This window comes from Cibotium barometz, chromosome 38 (genome assembly GCF_041138505.1).
Source record: "Cibotium barometz isolate CiBa-2024 chromosome 38, ASM4113850v1, whole genome shotgun sequence".
Taxonomy (NCBI): domain Eukaryota; kingdom Viridiplantae; phylum Streptophyta; class Polypodiopsida; order Cyatheales; family Cibotiaceae; genus Cibotium; species Cibotium barometz.
The window spans coordinates 12,912,417-12,932,685 of NC_141083.1; the positions used below are offsets into that span (position 1 = coordinate 12,912,417).

Consider the following 20,269-nt stretch of genomic DNA (forward strand, 5'->3'; position numbering starts at 1 on the left):
TCATCGACGTCAAGGCTAAGTTTGTCTCTGCCCTCGGATCCCTCTAAGGCCTCTCTCCTGGGCTCCTGGGTAGAACTCTTTGAATGTCAGCCAATCTTCAAGTGACCTAGTGGGGCCTGTGCTCAAAGCTCCCCATGATACGTGCTACAAGCCTCGACCATGTGACCACTAGGCAGACGGACCATGGGGTTCCAAATTAGATGTTGTCGGAGGCCATTGGCACGTTGATTGTTGAAGGGCCGGCTTGAGATGATCCCATGCACGCAAGAGATTGTTTGCAAACTTGTCCTCAAATGCTTGGCTAAAGCCATGTGCCTCTCTGTGACTCTTTGTCTTCTCTCTCTTCACAGCAGCACATACACGAGTACATGCATGATGGAGTTCCATCCACCATAGCCAATGTCTTTGCAGTAACCCTAGCATAGGCCTTTGCTTACAATTGGTATCAGAGCCACCTGTGTTTTTAGGGTTTCGTTTCTTTTGAGCACCATCTGTCGATTGAAGCTGCCAGCACCCGACTCTGACTGGTCGCCACCTCCAATAGCTTCTCTCCATCGCATGTCTTATCAAACTGCTCGTCGCTAGGTAAACGACACATCGTTGCTGTGGCTCTTGCCCTTTGCTTGCTGTGAGTTGTTGTACGTGGTATGTTGCTACGTTCTACGGCGCTGCCGTTTTAGTCTTCTTCATTTGACCACCGCTTTGCTCAATCTTGTGTCCGCTAGTAGCAAGGTGGAAAGGTACATAAGGTATGGTATGAATTAGGTACGCATTCAAGTACGAGTTGAGATTTTTAGGTACCTTAAATACGTTAAGGTACTTAAAAACATAAAAAAATATACTATATAATGTATATATATACAAAAAAATGAATGAAAAACTACAAACTTTAATTTGAAAAACAATTCATTTTTGAACAACACAATTACCAAAATGAGAGCTATGAGTAAATAAAAGCATAAATAAGTTTCACGAAATGGAATCACTCAAACGTTCAGTACCCATGACTTAAATGCCACGGGTTACATACTATAAGCAATCAATCAAAATTTAAAAGTTAAAAGATAGTTTACTATCTAGAGAAGCCAAAAAATAATAGTTCTAGTCACTAGTGTCACTATCACTGCACATTACAGAGCGCTCAATGATCAATCCACTTCTCACCATCAAATGATGAAGAAGATGAAGATTCAAGATCTCCATCTTTCAACATGTTTCCTTTGCGCTATCATTCTCTCGCTTTGCAATGGCGGTGACTGTAGCGGTTGGCATTGCATCATCATCATCTCTCGTTGCTAAGTTAGTACCAAAGTATGTGCGTATCGTGCGATAAAACACACACATAAGTTAAACAAGAAAGTGCATGTATCCTCACCTACTTGGGTGTCCCCAACGTGTGGAGACGGTTAAAATCGACGACAGCGGCTGGCCCTCATTTTTTTTGGCCCAAAATGTTTTTAAAAAATGCCGCTCATGGCCAATGAGGTGATAGCTCAAGTGGTGAAGGTGTGTGCCTAGGACTGAGAGGTCTTGGGTTCAAACCCTCCTTGGTGCTTTCTCGGTGGCATTGCCTATGGGTGGATAAATAAGCGCCTATGAGCGGTGAAAAATTGGCAACTATGGGAGGATCTTAGGCCAAGGGCCCCTTGAAAAGAAGGGGGAGGGGAAGGGAATGTCACGTACAGATCTGTACCCTACGGTACAATGCCATGCCGTACACTAAAACGTACCTTATCATAAGGTGCGGACGTACGGATGCAACCTTGGCCAGTAGCTAGCCTTAGCCCGTGCCATCCCTTCTCTCGTTGAAGAGAGGTGCCTTTGTCCTTCACCGTCACATGGCTGCAGGCGTTGTCGACCACGTCACTAGTCGTCGTCATCAACACAGCAAAAGGTTAAAAGAAGGGCCTGTAGCCTAACCCAATCTCCTTTACACATCATCATGCCATGATGTAATCCTTTTTCCACATTCTTTTATCATTTATGTGGCTCTCACCATTCTCATGTGGCATTCTTATCTTTCAACAACACACAAGACAATATCTTGCACCTTTAAGGTGTGTTCACACACTAATCCAAGCTTTACATATCTCAACAGCTTGGCCTCCAGATGAATATATGCCTCCTCTATCTCTACTTGTGTTTACATAGAAGGCTCGTGGCTTGCGTGTTTTCAGAAGATGATATCCCAATATTCATCTCCTCGTCTCGCTGATCAAAAGGGGTACAAGGTCTTGAAACTTACAGAATTTTTTCGGAGTTCTAATAGAAGTCTGAAAAATTTCAAAGAAATTAGGATTTTCAAAATTTGGAGTTTTTTCAAATCAAGGTGATAATCCTTTAATTAAACTCTCTTGCTTTCAATTTATTTGGGGCTTTCTACATATCGGCCACAAGATGCATCCGAGGCATGTGTAGCACTAGAGTATCCTCTAGAGTTGGGCACCTCTTCATGTCTTGCTTGGCTGTCCATAGTGTCAAGTGTGCTATCAACACGGTGTCCAAGCCCACAAGATCGTTTCCCTACTGAGGAGAGGGAAACGACCGTGCTTTGATACCAATGTAATACACCCCTCAATGTGTAAGCTCGTATTGGACACCGTATCGTGGTTTAGCAAAACTTAAACACTTAAGATCTGTTTGACAGCTGAAGATATAAATGAAAATGAAAGAGAAAATGCTCAGTATCACCACATTGGGGCTGGAATCCCAGGCCGACCCCCCCCCCCCCCCCCTTCTCCCCTTTCTCTTACCAAGTATATTATTGGAGTATTTTTTTGGTACAATGTTCCATGGGCTTTTGAGTTAGATTAGCCATAAGTACACTAGAAATGAATACGGATACCAAATAAAATAGTTGATGATGAATTCCGTCGAAGTATTCGTCCCTCGGGCAATTCTTCTACCTCTCATTGGAGCACGTAGTCACTACACTGGTTTTCTAGGACCACACGCAATACTAGTGTGCCCGTACTGGCGCTTGGACTGGATACTCACGGTGGAAGAAAGGCTCGATGCAAGAAAACTAGCATCGGTGAACACTCCCGTGCATGAACCTAGGCAGCAGAGTTCCCTTTGATGAAGAACACGTGTGGTAGTGTTGTACGGCTGCACCAAAAAGGTCTTCCCAGGCATAAAATGATGCTTTGGCCTCTCTTAACAGCTCTCGTCTAGCCCTACAGCAGGTCGACCAGCATCATAGCCAAGTAAATGTCCACGTGTGATATGAAAACTGTACAGCCGGTATCGAAGTTGTCTTGGCTGCTGTACGACTGTACGACCAGTTGCAAACTGCCTTGGCTGCTGTACGACTGCACGAACAGTTTCAAACTGCCAACCAGCAGCCTGTAGAGGACATCTAGCAGAAGGTGATGCACGTGTAGTAAATGGTGATCAGGCGACTAATAGCTTTAACCAGCAGCCTGTGTTGAGAAGCGATCAGCAGCACATGCAGCACTGGCAGTAGAGATGGTTCAACTGACCAGTATCGTGTGTAGTGAAGGCGATCAGCAGCACATGTAGAGGTTGACCTATGTATGGAGAGCCAGCAGCCAAAAACCATCGCCCCTATTCAATTGCCTCTCTCCCCTTTCGAAAATCCACTCGTGCATGCCTTCGTGTTGAGTATTTCCACCAACCTCCCCACACGTGGATGGTCACCACATATAAGTGAAATGCCCTCTCCACATGCCTTGGTGGTGTGCGTGCCCATCGGGTTGGGCCCCGGGCACATTTTATTAAATGCCCACTCATTTACTCCAAATGTGAACATGCAAAGGTCATAACATTACAAAGAAATTTTAATAAAAATAACAAAGATTTTGGGCATACTTACCTCTTGTTCACAAGCCACAAAGCATGTTAGAATACAAGGCACTCGCACGGTTCACGGGTAGGCATCCCAGGCCCATGAACTGGACATTCATAGCAGGCAAACACACTAATACAGGTCACACGAAAACAATGTCATGCATGCGAACATGTATGCATGTGCACTTGATTTATGGACAAATCTCTTGGTCATGGAACATTTACAGCACTGGCATTTCCAAACACAAATCTGGCACATCGGAAAGTGCGAAATTGGGACTCAAAACACTCGGATCCACACACTGGCCACATTTGGCGTGAGAAACTGGCCACATTTGGGTACGAGAAATTGGGGAAAACCATATAATGGCCAAATGATGACATCAATGTCTGTACCGCCTTGTGTTATAGAAGGCTTTGTTATTTCGTTGTTAACCTTGTTTTGAGTTAGGGGGTAAACTTTTGGAGGCTGAAGAATCTTATGTGTGGTCAAGCTTCATTTGCAAGCTTAGCTGTGATGTGTTGTATCACGCCAAGTATGGCCATTGTTATCTTTTGCATTACGTGGTGCTAGTGAGTCCAAATCACCATAAATATGAAGGCTATTCCTCATAACTCCACCCTTGGTCTAAATGGCGGTTTGTGGGGTATTTTGGAGCCTCTTGTGTCTTGTATGTCCATCCATTGTTCCTGTCAATATGTGAGTATCCATCTATATATGTTTGTATAGGTGTGAATATCTCATATAAGTGTAAGTGTGCCTACATGTGTGTGAACATCCTCTTATTTGGGTAAGTGTGTGCCATGTGTCATGTATGTGAGTGTGATTTATGTGAGTCCAAAGATAAGGTTTGCAACCTATAAAAGCATGTACTTGGTGTACTTCACAATATATCTAATCAATCTACATTGAGTCATGCAATCATCTCTCTCTAGTACATTGAGTTTCTCTCTAACTCTCTCTCCATAACACCACATATACTAGCATATACATGATGGAGTTCCATCCACCATCACTCCACCCCTTGGAGTATCATCATCCCTTGGAACCGTTGCCTGAAGCCTTTCCTGGTGTGTCCCAAGTGGCAACTAACTCACAGGACTGCCATTCCCCTTGGGTCTTGTGGAACACCACCAACCAATCTCCTGGGAACTTCTTCCATGTCTTGTGTTCCTCTCCTTGCACTGTGCACCTTCATCTGGGACTGAATCAGTGTGTAGCCTTGCTGAACCTGATGCTTTGATACAAATGTCACATGCAGAAGCTCTTGGAGTCTTCTTTTAGTCCTAAACACCATCTCGAAACAACCTGATGCAAAATGCAAGCAAGAGAGAGAGAGAGCCGAGTTTCAATATATTCATACAGTACAACAAGGTTATACATGTCTTGGCCGGTCCTTGGTTGCCATTAAAAATTGGTAAACACCTTGTCTATTGACCCTACTCCCTAGAGGAGTGAGTGATCCTAAAAATGAGCAATTGGTGCCTTTATATAGGCCATGGAACACCTTATGGACTGGCTGACCTGTTGTTGGTCAGGTCCATGGACAAATAATCCATTTCTTGCTACACTCGACAGAAGCATAGTCGGTCGACAGTCTCTTGATTCCTATTCCTTGCCCATACAAGCTTCAAGGATCAACCTTGGGATTAGCATGTATGTCATAGCCTGGACATTTTCCAGTATGAAAAGGGTATGGTGGACTCTAGGACGTCTAAATATTTAGAAAGTACAAGCTTTGGGAATGGGAGATTATCTTGGAATACAAAGGATCACACTCCTAAAATCTAGGAGGGTTACCATTTTTGGCCCGACCTTGATGGAAATTCCATTCGCGTCATTACATCTGGAATTGAGCAAATGGGGCGGACATGCCAAAGCACATTTGGCAGAAGCTTTACCAGTTGGGATATTTTAAAAGGTAAAGATAGTGGGAGAACCCATCTCTTCGATTAGGACATGTGGCAAGATATTGGATCAAAGTAAGACAAGTGGCCTCACACTTGTCACTTCAGCTATTGTGTGGCTCTCCACTTGTCATTATAGCATTCTCTTGCCATGTTAGCTCATGGGATGCCCAAATCTATAAATTGGAGCCCTCTCTCTTCATTAAGGGAGATTCTCTTGTTGCACACTAGCCTTTACCACCGTTACAGGCTTCCCTAATGAGGCTACACCCTCTCTCTCTCTCTCTCTCTCTCTCTCTCTCTCTCAGGCTGCCCATGAAGTACACTGGCTCTTGGGGATTGTTTTGGAGGCTTCCATCGCGAAGAAATACTGAAGGCAAGGGTATTTAATCATTTTCTTATGATTTCCAGCCATTGTACTTGTACCAATCCTTGTACTTGTTGTACTAGCCATTGTACTTGTTATTGTTATGACCTTGTGAATTTGTGTAGCATAAGTGTGAGCATGGTGGTCGGTGAGCAAGATATATGTTTAAGGTTCATACTTGGGGCGAAAGGTCTTATCTAAATAACCCCATGTGTGGAGGGGACAAAGGTATTTAAACAATCCCATGTGTGGAGGGGACAAAAGGGAACAAAGGTTTAAAATCTTAAAAAAAAAAAAGAATACAACTTATATAGAGCATCATGGCCCCTAGGCTATTTTGGGACCTATGCTTCTTTTGGAGAGGGAGTCGGGCCAGCAGGGTTCTCTCCTGCTTTTTAGGGGGAGTAGCACACACAAGCTTTTGGAAAAGAAGCTGGTGAGCAGGGTCCAGGCAGTGCACAAGGGCTGAACAGGAGGTTTTTCCCTTTTTGCACCAGGCCGGCGCACAGGGGCTGGACTGTTTCCCTCTCTCTTGTGCAAACAGACGGACTGGATTGCGCCTCTCTCTCTCTCTCTCTCTCTCTCTCAAACCGACAGGTTGGATTGCGCTTTCTTTCTCTCTTTGGTGGAAGGCGAAGCGGGACCGTTGGCAATAACTGCAGGAGGCGGGCAGCTTGCTGGTGGCCATAGAAGTGCACAGCTGACTCAAGGACTATAAGTCTCTCTCTCTCTTTGCGAGCAGGTGGGATTGCAGGAAGTGCCTAACCGAGGCTCTCTTTTCACTGGCTCGTGACTATTTCGGAGTTGTTTCTTTGGCCCTTTGTGAGAGGAAGGGTTTGGCAGTTTGGAGGGTGGAAACAAGGCAAGTGTTTGGACTGATTTGGACGAGTTTATGGATTGTTTCATGGCTGAGCTTGAGGCTATGTGTATGGGCCAGTTAGATGTATATTCAAGGCCTCACGGATACACTGTTTTGGCTGATTAGAGGAGATAACAGTGGTGTTTTTGGGGCACAAGGTTGTGTGTAACCTCTATGCTAAGAGGTCCAGAGGATTGGCAGATTGGACATGCAAACATACAAGCCATGAATGGCCATGATGTACTCCTTTAAACTCTTCCATTTAATTTGAATAAAGAAATACCGAAAGGGGCACCAAGCTTTGGGTCCAACAGGTGTCGTTCTTCTTTTCGTGTTGGAGCACTCTAGCTCCCATATATTTGTTTTATTTGCTGGATTACAACTGGTTTGGGTGATTGCTAGTCTACCGCACTTTGGTTTCTACCATAGGCCGGTTTCAGTTATACTAGCCCTTGTACTTGTACCAACCATTGTACTTGTTGTACCGATCACCCTATTGTTCTAGGCATTGTACCTATTGTTCTAGGCATTGTACCTATTGTACCAACCATTGTACTTGCGGTTCCAGTCCTTGAACTTTTACCAACCACTATACTTGTTGTACCAGCCACTATACATACTGTACCAGCCACTGTACCTACTGTTCTAGCCATTGTACCTATTGTACCAACCATTGTACTTGCTGTTGCACACTAGCCTCTACCACGTTACAAGCTTCCCTAATGATGCTCTCTCTCTCTCTCTCTCTCTCTCTCTCTCTCTCTCTCAAGCTGCCCATGAAGTACACCGGCTCTTGGGGACAGATTTGGAGGCTTTCATCATGAAGAAATACTGAAGGCAAGGGTATTTAATCATTTTATTATGATTTCCAACCACTGTACTTGTACCAGTCCTTGTAATACTTGTACTAGCCATTGTTGTACCAACCACTGTACTTGTTGTACTAGCCGCTATACCTATTGTTTTAGCCATTGTACCTTTGTACGAACCACTGTACTTGCGGTTCCAGCCCTTGGGGGCCATTCCAGCCTCTATGCGGTGTTAGCTGCACACATCTCTCTTTTACAGTTTTGTGGATTAAGTGGCATATGTTCAAGGCTGTGGCCAATTTCAATGTTTAATTGCATTAATGGTCAAAGTGTCATGGCCCTGTGAAAATGGAGCAGGACAAGTGTGGGCATGGTGGTTGCAGGGTCAGAATATTTTATGATTCACATGGGGGGTGCCCGGACAGTGTTTAAAGATGTGTGGACAACCCTAGGTGTGAAGGGGGAACATTAAAACATTAACTTTTAATGTTTATAAAAGTTGCCCCTAGGCCTTAGTGGCCCTAGGGAACTTATTAAGTTGGGGCCCTAGGGATTAACTTGGGAAGGAGGTTTTCTCTCTCTACACTCTCTCTCCTCTCTTTTTGGGGAGTCGTGTAGCAAAAGTGGAGCCTCTCTCATGCGCATGAGTTCCATCGTGGGAAAGCTGAAGAGGAGGTGAAGGCGGCTGTTTTGCTGCAGACTGTTGCTGTTTTTCTGAAGAAACCAGCCGTACAGCACTGTACGGCCAGTGCTGGACTCTTTCTCTCTCTCTCTCTTTCTCCTCTGCTGCTGGCGGCGCACAGGACAGCTACTGTTGGGCTGCGCAGAAGGCCTGTGCAGGCTGCACAGTTGGTTTTTTCAGCAGGTACACCTGGTACGGCTGCCGTACAGTGTACGGGCAGCCTGGTACAGAAGGTACAAGTGCTGCAGGTGGTGTAGACAGGTGCTGGACAGGCCTGTGTACTCTGATTCAGGCTGGTACAGAAGTGGACAGCAGGCTGTTTTTGCAAGTACAACGCCTGGCACGCGTCCCGAGGCGGTACAATCAAGTACAGTGCTGATTTTCAGATCTGTACTTTCAAGGACAGCATAGGAGTGAGCATCAGGAGGAAGATACAGGCAAGTGCAAGCACATGTGTGAAGCAGGATTGTGGGTTCAAGTGCCTGCAGGCACAGATTGGTGCTGTTGCTTCCTCCAGAGTTGTTTCACGAGCTGAACTTGGTAAGCCTCGACTCTGTTCATCCATCTCTCTTTCTATTGCTTGATGTCTGCTACAGGTATGTGTTATCTGGCTCCTTGTGAGAGGAGGAGTATAGCAGATTGACAAGGGATTAAGACAGGGATTGAACAGCACATGTATGTTGAGCTGAGAAGATGTATCATGCTTATGAGTTATGCCAGATGTATGCCCATGGCTGGCCTGCTTTTTGAACTTGGCTGATCAGAGGGAGGCACAGTGTGTTGCTTGAGGACACAGATCTGTGTGCATAGATCCTCTGTGCTGAGAAGGATTTGTGGGCAGTCAGATTGGACTACAGGTGTAAACTCTTGGCTGGTTTTTGTTTTGTACTCAGCCATACATATTATTTTAATGGAATAAAGAAATACCGCAAGGGGCGCCAAGCTTTGGGGCCAACAGGTGTCGTTGTGTATTCAGATTTGGGCACTCTAGCTCCAATCTGTGTTTGTTTATCATCTAGACTACAAGTGGACGGGTGTTAGCTCTTACCGCACTCTGGTTTTCTATCAGAGGCCGGTTTCAAGGTTCCGTTGCCGGGACCAATCATCAACTTTCTGAAGGGGGTGAGCTCGTGGTTGTTTTGGAGAAAGCCATCGCTGAAAATTCAGCAATCATGTCTGATACAGAGGAAGAGTACTTCTATCAAGAAGAAGAAGAGCAAGAGACTTCTCCTGAAAGAGATGTATCTGAGGATATTTTTGCAGGAGAACAGGCTGCAGATGTTGAGCCTTATGAGGATGTAACACAGCCAGAAGATGTGCATGGTAAAGAGGATGATGATGCTCGGTTCAAAGATCGCTTGGCTAGTGTTATGGATACTTTTATGCAGCTCACACAGAGTGAGAGATTTGCTGAATTTTTGAGATCTCACACAGAGCCCCGCACAGAGTCCCAAAAAAAGAAGAAGAAGGTTCGTTCGAAGAATCTTCCTCAGGGTCATAGTGGTGCCATCCCACAGGAACCATCTTTTGGCCAGTTTCCGAATATGCAGCATGCTTATGGAGCAAACTCTCAGAGTTCCTTCTATGGACAGCCACCTATTCATCAGCAGAATATGCATCCAGGTTATTTTGGTGGTGGCTCGGTGTTCCAATCCATGACTGGGGGTTATCCTCAGGGAGGTATGGGTATGTATGGGCCTTTTGGAGCCAATTTTCAGCCTGGCATGCAGGGGAATATGTATGGTGGTATGCAGTCCGGTATGGCTGGAAATATGTTTGCAGGCATGCAACCTAGGATGCAAGGCAATATGTTTGGTGGCATGCAGCCAGGTATGCATAATGGAATGTATGGAAACATGGCTGGAATGTATGGTATGCCTGGCATGGGAATGGGAAATGTTGACCCAATGATGGGTATGAATGTTGGGGGCAGCAATCTCACGAAACCACTTCCATATGATAATCTAACGCCTATGGGAAAGGCGAAGGATTACAAGGAAGGGGGAGTTGCAGTGAAGTTTGACACTTTCAGTGGGGCCAAGGATAAATTGAAGGCACTTACCTTTTTACAGCAGTTTGATGCTGCTTTTTCTGGTGGGAATTACACAGAGTCCTCAAAGGTGAGGAAAGCTGCCACTTTTCTCAAGGGCAATGCTTTGCAGTGGTGGTCTACTCTTCTTTTGCAGGGCATAGCATCCACCACATGGGTCCAATTCAAACAGGTTTTCTCTTCCGTATGGCTCACATCTACATTTGAGGTGGATGTTATGACCGCATGGCACAAGCTGGATGCTTCAAAGTGTGATAGTTTGGAGGATTATAACAAGAAGTTTTGGGAAGCTTTACTCCCAGTGACTTCTTATCGTGCTGTGCCATTATCTGAGCAGGTTGAGAAATATTGTTGTGGGCTGCCCAAGGAGGTACGAGATTATTGTATAAAGACAAGAGTAACGAACATGTCACAGATGATTGAAAATGCTATGACAGCTAATGCGTTACTCACAGGTGGTTCATCTGGGTTTAAAGGCAGTAAGAAATTGGGCAAGAAAGCTGAAAAATTTGGGCATGCTTCTCGTGATGCTAAAGGGTCTACAGAGACAAAGTATAAGAAGTTGCCAATGCCCAAAAGGACTTCTGAGGAAAGACAAGCTTTGAGAGATGCTCAAAAGTGTTTTTACTGTACTGAAGAGGGGCATATGTCATTCAATTGTCCCAAAAGAACGTCCAAAAAGGATCCTGACAATAAAAGAGAGCCCAAGCCAAAGAAACCGAAGCCTTCCTACTGCAGGCTTAGTTCCTGATCTTGTGGGGGAGCAGGTGGTGAAGCTACAGAGTTGTGCAGGGCATGGGGCAAAGTGAGAGATCAGAATGCTTTGATCTTCTTTGACACAGGTGCTAGAGCCAACTTCATTTCACCAGATTTGGCTGGCCGATTGGGGATTCGCGCAGAGGGGATGGGGCCGTTACATGAGGCTAATATGGCTTGTCCAGGGTATGCAGAACCCGTTACTCCTATCATTGGGAAGCTTCGGCTTCATTTGCAGGGTTATGTGGACAGCGAGGAGTTCTTCATCATGCCTTTGGATGGCTGTGATGTTTTGTTGGGGATGCCTTGGTGCCACAGGGTACATGCGGTGGTGGATACTTACAATAGGAAAATTACTCTGACTCACAGAGGGAAAGAGCATGTATTGGATGTAAAACTCAAAGGGGAATCTGTTCCTATTGTATCCGCTTCGGCGATTTCATCAGTAATGAAAAAGCATCTTTCCGCGTACTTGATTTATGTAAAGGATGCACAGGATGATGAGTCTAAGTCTAATTTGTCAATGTTAGATAAGGACAGGGCTGATTTCTTAAGTGGGTTTCAAGACTGTTTTTCCGAGTCATTGCCAGGAGAATTACCTCCTGAGAGGCCAGAAGATCATGCCATAGATCTGATTCCTGGTAGTACTCCACCGAATAGACCGCCGTACCGTGTTAGTGCAGCCCAATAGGAAGCGATTATGAGTCAGGTGCAAGAGCTTTTGAATAAAGGGTTGATTCAGCCTAGCTCATCACCCTTTTGCTCACCTGTGCTCTTAGTGCAGAAGAAGGATGGTTCTTGGCGCATGTGTATAGATTACAGGGCGCTGAACAAGAATACCATCAAGAATCGATTCCCCATACCGAGGATCGATGACATCTTGGACCGCTTACAGGGCTCCACAGTTTTTAGTCGTATTGACTTGAAAAGCGGGTATCATCAGATACGCATTAGACCCGAGGATGTGCATAAGACAGCATTCCGAACCACGTTTGGGTTGTATGAGTTCTTGGTTATGCCCTTTGGTTTAACGAATGCGCCTGCCACATTTAACAGAATGATGGACAGGATTTTCAGGCCTCATAGAGAGTTTGTGGGCACATTCTTTGATGATATGATTGTGCATTCACAAACTGAGGAAGAGCATAGAAGGCATTTGGCCATTGTGTTTGCAGAACTCAGGAACCATAGGTTGGTGGTTAATGGCAAGAAGAGTGAGTTCTTTTTGCAGGAGATACATTTCTTGGGGCATATTGTGTCTGGTCATGGAGTCCGTATGGATCCAGCAAAGGTGGAAGCAATACTTAATTGGCCAGTTTTGATGACCGTGCATGATGTACGCAGCTTTCTAGGATTGTGTTCCTATTACAGGCGTTACATACGGCACTTTGCTGAAATTGCTTCGCCTCTTCATGCTTTGACGAAGAAAGCAACTCCGTTTAGATGGGCTGATCGGGAAATTACAGCATTCAAAAAGCTCAAAGAAAAGCTTACTTCGGATCCAGTATTGGTGTTACCGGACCTCCGAAAGGCTTTTGTTGTCCAGTGTGATGCATGTGGAAGCAGCATTGGTGCAGTTCTCATGCAAGAGGGACATGTGATAGCCTATGAGAGTAGAGTTTTGCAAGATGCTGAGAAGCATTTACAGGTGTATGAGAAAGAGATGTTGGCTGTAATTCACGCTCTTTCTACATGGAAACACTACTTGCTTGGGGCTGATTTCACTGTACAGACAGATCATCAGACCTTGCGTTATTTCCTCACGCAGACTAAGCTTTCAGAGAAGCATATGCGTTGGGCAAACTTTTTGTCAATGTTTCACTTCCAGATTGTGCATGTGGAAGGCAAAAAGAATGTAGTGGCAGATGCTTTGTCACGCAAGCCACAGGTTTCTGCTGTTTCACTTGCTTATCATCATGAGCTTGATGAAATGAAAGAGCAGTATGCCCATGATGAGGATTTTGAAAGGTTGTATGATCAGATGTCTGAGGGTCAGCGGCATGAGCATTACACTCTCAGAGATGGGTTTTTATTGATGCATGGCAGACTATGTGTTACCAGGCCATTGCGACTCAAGGTTATGATTGAAAGTCATGCTCCACCGTATGCAGGTCATAGAGGTATTGACGCCACGGTCAAAGCAGTGGAGACTTTCTTTTATTGGCCAACCTTGAGAAGAGATGTTGATGCCTTTGTGAGGCAATGCATCGTATGTCAGAAGGTAAAGTTTGACCGTCAGAAGACACCAGGGTTATTACAGCCTTTACCTATTCCGGATAGACCTTGGGAGAGCATTGCCATGGATTTTGTATTTGATCTTCCACGGACACAAACGGGAAATGATGGCATCTGGACAATCATATGCAGGTTCAGTAAGCAGGCACATTTCATTCCCGTGAGGAAGACAATTAAAGTGGATCATATGGTGAAGTTGTTCATGGCGAACATCTTCAAGTATCATGGCTTGCCTACGTCTATCATTAGTGACCGTGATCCACGGATGACGAGTTTGTTTTGGAGAGGGTTGTTTGACAACATGGGTACAACTCTCAAGTTTTCATCGTCATTTCATCCACAGACAGATGGTCAGTCAGAAGAGGCTAACTCTACAGTGTTGGATCTTCTCAAGTGTTATGTGTCAGAGCACAAGCAACAATGGGAAAAGTATCTTCCTTTAGTGGAGTTTGCATATAACAACACTGTACATAGCTCGACTGGCAAGGCGCCTTTTGAGATTGTAGAAGGAGGGAAGAAGGTACCGCCCATTTTGCATACAAAGGATAAGATTTTTGAGGCTGATCAGTATGTGGAGAGCTTGGATGAAGCTTATCAGAGAGTTAAGTTGGCCCTCCAGAAAACTCAGCAGAAGCAAAAGAAAGCCGCAGACCGTCACAGACGTGATTTACAGTTTGCATTGGGTGATTGGGTTCTTTTGCGCTTTGAAAAGGCTAGACTCAAGAAGATGAAGGGTAAAGAGCGCTTATTCCCTAAGTTGAGTATGCGATATTATGGGCCTTTTCAGGTTTTAGAAAAGATTGGTGAGGTAACCTATCGTTTGAAGTTACCAGATCACTGGAGGATTCACAATGCTTTTCACGTGAGTCTTCTTAGACCTTTCCGTGGGGATGTGCCTGAGGATGTATCAGATGAGGCTCAGCCGGAAGTTGAGGAACTTGATGAGGTTCTGATTCCAGAGCAGATACTGGCACATAAAGAAAGGAAGGTACGAGGTAAAGTTTCCCGTCGCTATCTTGTGAAGTTCAAGAACTATTCACCGATGGATGCGAAGTGGATGGAGGAAGGTGACTTAACAGATTCACCTCAGGTTTTGCAGCTTTATCTCGATGCCTTTGAGTTAGAGCCGACTCTTATTGTGGCTCATTCAGGTTCAGCAGAGCATGGGTCTGGAGCATTACCTGATGCTCAAGAGGGGGGTAGCACCTCCACTCCCTTGATACAGACAGGCTCAGATGACATCTAGAGGTTGCTTGGTGCAGATTTTATCTCATCCGAAGGTACTGAGGCTGACAGTACATCTGTTTATGGGACTTCTATAATATATGTGTACTAGTCACATGGAGATTTTTGAGGATATGTATGGTTCATAGTGGTATACAACTTGGACTATTACTATGCCATTGGTTTGCAGTGAATGTTGATACATGTGTATGGCTCAGAGAGATTGGGACGCTGATCTTGCCATATTGTATATTTCACTTTGAATATTTTGATGCATCACCAGAATGCAATCGAGGACGCTTGCCATCTTTCAAGAGGGGGGTATGTCATGGCCCTGTGAAAATGGAGCAGGACAAGTGTGGGCATGGTGGTTGCAGGGTCAGAATATTTTATGATTCACATGGGGGGTGCCCGGACAGTGTTTAAAGATGTGTGGACAACCCTAGGTGTGAAGGGGGAACATTAAAACATTAACTTTTAATGTTTATAAAAGTTGCCCCTAGGCCTTAGTGGCCCTAGGGAACTTATTAAGTTGGGGCCCTAGGGATTAACTTGGGAAGGAGGTTTTCTCTCTCTACACTCTCTCTCCTCTCTTTTTGGGGAGTCGTGTAGCAAAAGTGGAGCCTCTCTCATGCGCATGAGTTCCATCGTGGGAAAGCTGAAGAGGAGGTGAAGGCGGCTGTTTTGCTGCAGACTGTTGCTGTTTTTCTGAAGAAACCAGCCGTACAGCACTGTACGGCCAGTGCTGGACTCTTTCTCTCTCTCTCTCTTTCTCCTCTGCTGCTGGCGGCGCACAGGACAGCTACTGTTGGGCTGCGCAGAAGGCCTGTGCAGGCTGCACAGTTGGTTTTTCAGCAGGTACACCTGGTACGGCTGCCGTACAGTGTACGGGCAGCCTGGTACAGAAGGTACAAGTGCTGCAGGTGGTGTAGACAGGTGCTGGACAGGCCTGTGTACTCTGATTCAGGCTGGTACAGAAGTGGACAGCAGGCTGTTTTTGCAAGTACAACGCCTGGCACGCATCCCGAGGCGGTACAATCAAGTACAGTGCTGATTTTCAGATCTGTACTTTCAAGGACAGCATAGGAGTGAGCATCAGGAGGAAGATACAGGCAAGTGCAAGCACATGTGTGAAGCAGGATTGTGGGTTCAAGTGCCTGCAGGCACAGATTGGTGCTGTTGCTTCCTCCAGAGTTGTTTCACGAGCTGAACTTGGTAAGCCTTGACTCTGTTCATCCATCTCTCTTTCTATTGCTTGATGTCTGCTACAGGTATGTGTTATCTGGCTCCTTGTGAGAGGAGGAGTATAGCAGATTGACAAGGGATTAAGACAGGGATTGAACAGCACATGTATGTTGAGCTGAGAAGATGTATCATGCTTATGAGTTATGCCAGATGTATGCCCATGGCTGGCCTGCTTTTTGAACTTGGCTGATCAGAGGGAGGCACAGTGTGTTGCTTGAGGACACAGATCTGTGTGCATAGATCCTCTGTGCTGAGAAGGATTTGTGGGCAGTCAGATTGGACTACAGGTGTAAACTCTTGGCTGGTTTTTGTTTTGTACTCAGCCATACATATTATTTTAATGGAATAAAGAAATACCGCAAGGGGCGCCAAGCTTTGGGGCCAACAGGTGTCGTTGTGTATTCAGATTTGGGCACTCTAGCTCCAATCTGTGTTTGTTTATCATCTAGACTACAAGTGGACGGGTGTTAGCTCTTACCGCACTCTGGTTTTCTATCAGAGGCCGGTTTCACAAAGTGTTTTGCGAAAGCCCCGAGCCCTCCGGAAGTTACAATGTACATGGGCATGCACATGACAACCCCATGATACCCACCTGGGGACTCTACCCCTCATGGCTGTCCTTTGCACCAATTCAGCACCTCTAGAACTTCCACCAGGCTTTGATACCAATGTAACTTAGTGGAAGACTTGCATGTACCAATTGTGCAAAAACGCGAAGATGAACATAGAGAAGAGAGAAGTTCTAATCTGGCAAGGTTAGGTGGCTTTGAGATTAGGGAAAGTAGGCCGATACAGGTGGCTAAGGCTCATAATTAATGGCTATGTATGATTGGATGGTTATTCATAACAGAAATAGTCATTAATATAAGTGAGGCGTGGGTTATTAATAATTATCATTATGGATTGACAGTTAAGCTAGCTATGGCTTTATCTCGTGCTGTGGATGAGGATGAGAAGGTCTACAAGTTTGTGCATGTGAATGATGCCTTTTGTGCTGATGTAGAGGCCTAGTTCCTGGTTGCCCTGGACTTGGCAATGCACTTGGCGTTGACTTACAAGCAATGCGACATTTTCTGGGCCTGGAACCCGAATTAGAACCAGATGCTTGTAAGGGTTGTGCACGTACCCCTATGTTTGCATTTGAACACTCTCTTAGGAGTTTCGGCTTGAGAACCCTTCATATCCTATTATGTACAAGGAGTTATAACTACTCCATCATCTTGTATTCGACGCACAATCCAATGAATGAATGAACAAGCAATCAATCAATGGAAATCTCTCTCTCTCTCTCTCTCTCTCTCTCTCTCCATCTCATAGTACATTAATGGCAGTTTTGCCTTCAACACTTGGCGATCCTTGCTGCTTTTCCGCCTTTATGGCTGATTAGGAATGGACCCAGGAGATGGTGGCTGCGCAAACAGCAAGCAAGAAAGGGGCTGTCAAGTCAAGATCAAGGCGTTGGATTGCAAGTTTTTCCATCTACGTTGCAAGCAAGTTTGCATGGCGGACAAGGAGCACAGGTGGCAGGCAGCGAGGCCGTGTACAAGTATCAGTGCATGGTTACAGCAGCAGAGCCCATTATAGCAACTAGCGGGTGCAGCTAGCACTCTGATCGACGCAAAAGAACAAGCCTGAAGCAGCGCCAAGCAGCAAGAAAGTGGGCTGCGCAAAACAATGCAATAGCAGACAGCAGGCCGGGAGCATTGGAACAGCAGCAAATTTCAGCAATGAAGAGCTTGCATGGTGGCGTGATTACGGATGTCAACAGTAGCCCACCTCTGGTTGTGAACACTGGAGCGTAGGAGGTGAGCAATCATTGTCATCAACATCATCGTCGTTGGCAACGGTTACACAGACCTGCAGCAAGCTTTTTGTTCAAGAAAAACGTAAATTTCAAATCGTTACACGGAGGCGAGTACCAAACTTGGGTATTCTCCACATCCCTTCCTTTCTATTCTTCTGTGTGCACGCACCCCTATGTTTGCTTGCATGTGAACACACTCTTAGGAGTTTAGGCTTAATAACCCTTTCATATCCTATTATGTTCAAGGAGTTATAACTACTCCATCATCTTGTATTCGACGCACAATCTAACGAATGAATGAGCAAGCAATCAATCAATGGAAATCTGTGCCTCTGTATCTCCGTACGTGAATGGCAGTTTTGCCTTTAACAAAGGGGCTTCCTGGGCCTGCTGGATGGGCATCTGGACAGGTGGGACAGGCCACGCATGCAGGTGGATTAGTCATGTGGGTGGTGGGCATAGCAGTCAAACCAGGCAGAGCAGTTAGACAAGCCAGTAGATGAGTCAGACCAGCCCATGACCAGCATGAAGCGTCTGACCAGCACCTGACCTGCATAATTGAAGCGGTCATTACCCTTTAAATAGGCTGCCCAACCCAGATCGTAATCACCAGTCCCCTATCTTTTTAGTACTCAGGTCATAGAAACCCCGAAGATCTTGTGTTTCCTTTGTCTTCTCTCGTGTAAATTAAACACAATGGTTCTCTGTAATCATTCAGCAGAAATTTACTTACAGTTTCTTTTGCAATCTCTTCTTTTTAGAGTGCGTGTATTAATCTGTGCAGTTATACGGTGAAGGGCGCACATTTACAGTAACAGCCATTTTATTTAAGATTCTATGCAGTCCTGCTTTTGGGATCACGATGTAATTTTATACGAGTATCTGTATCATTGTTTGGCTGGCTTTACAGGTGAAACTGACAGATTTTGGTTTGGCGAAGGAGATTGACGATTCTACACCAACGAATTCTCTGTGTGGCACTGTTGAATACATGGCTCCGGAAATCTTACTGGCCAAGGGCCATGGGAAAGCTGCTGACTGGTGGAGTGTTGGTATTCTACTTTATGAAATGGTTACTGGTCAGGTAGGCATGGTCATCACCAAACATTGTTGTCCTGCTCTCTTTCGGCTCTTTTTTGATGTCTGAGGCCTTTTCATATGATGGTACCTTCGTATTGCAGCCTCCATTTACCCACAAGAACAGGCAGAAGCTGCAAGACAAGATTGTGAAGGACAAAATAAAACTTCCTAATTACCTATCCAGTGAAGCACACTTGCTTTTGAAAGGGGTATGTCAACTCAGACAATGTGTTTGGCTTATCTCGTAGTCTATTTGTTTGCCTGCCTTTGCTTAGGGCAGGCATAAGTAGTACTTGGATGAGTTGAGGCAAAAATTCATATTTTAAAAAATTGAGCCTAAAATTCTAAGAATCTCTCTCTTTCCCCCCTGCCTGCGGGGCACTCCCGGCGTGGGGGTGTGTAATGTGCACCTCATCCTTGATACATATTTATACTGAATTTGGATGCTTTTGAAGTTCGTTAATTTAGTATGCATATTTAGATGTATGTTTGTGTTGGACTTAAGGAAGGACTTCTTTTATATGCATGTTGATTATGTCAAGTTTGCTCTTTCCTTGTGTAACATGTGAGAAACAATGTAAGAAGCCATGTTCTTATGTTTACAGTTGTTACAAAAAGAAGCCAGTAAGCGGCTTGGTAGCGGAGTGAATGGAAGCTGTGATATCAAGCAGCACAAGTGGTTCAAGTGCATAAACTGGAAGAGACTGGAGGCACGTGAGATACAGCCTAAGTTCAGACCAGAGGTGAATGGCATGGACTGTATCGCCAATTTTGATGAGAAGTGGACCATGCTGCCCGCCCAAGACTCACCAGCCTCTACTCCGAAAGCTGATGATACAGGATTTTTTAATGGCTATTCATATGTGGCTCCCAATACATGGCTCACTTTGTTCGATAAAGCTAATGTTAATGAAATTTGAGGACACTGGAAATGCTTTCGAGACCAGAGAGAGCAAAGAAGACGCCTTTCATCCAATGAATTTCTTCAATCATACTTATCATGTTGTAATTTAAATATACACAAGGCAAAACAAATTTGCTGACAAAAACATCACTGAAATGGTACAGGACATTTCTATTATTTTGGGGGGCTGCAAAGCCAAATGTATTTTTGGAAGTTGGTGCATTCCAGGTTCCTTGCCACAGGACATTTCTATTATATTGGGGGGGGGGGGGGGGGGGGGGGGGTGTAATTCCTTGCCACTACTGAAATGCCACAGGACAGTTCTATTATTTTAGGGGATAATTCCCATCATCAAAGGCTCTTCAAAACATCTCCTCCTTATAGACAAGGCCCACGAAAATCATTAAAATACCTTGAAGAATTTCTTATTGTAGATGAGATGATGGATAAATCACTTAAGGCCATGCACAAATTCTAAGAATATAAGGCTCAACCCAAAATGTTAAAAACTCTGCAATAATATAAATTATTTGTAT

General features: G+C 45.0%; 1 protein-coding gene across 1 annotated transcript in view; it reads left to right on the forward strand.

The window, feature by feature from the left end:
• LOC147616364 (serine/threonine-protein kinase AtPK1/AtPK6-like) overlaps window positions 1–19,955 on the forward strand; it is a 48,630-nt gene extending 28,675 nt beyond the window's left edge. The window contains exons 4-6 of the mRNA XM_086777423.1: window positions 18,660–18,833; window positions 18,931–19,038; window positions 19,435–19,955. Coding sequence (XP_086633549.1) covers window positions 18,660–18,833; window positions 18,931–19,038; window positions 19,435–19,749 — 597 coding nt within the window. The 3' untranslated portion in view covers window positions 19,750–19,955. The remainder of the gene's footprint in view (window positions 1–18,659; window positions 18,834–18,930; window positions 19,039–19,434) is intronic.
• Window positions 19,956–20,269: the final 314 nt, after the last annotated feature.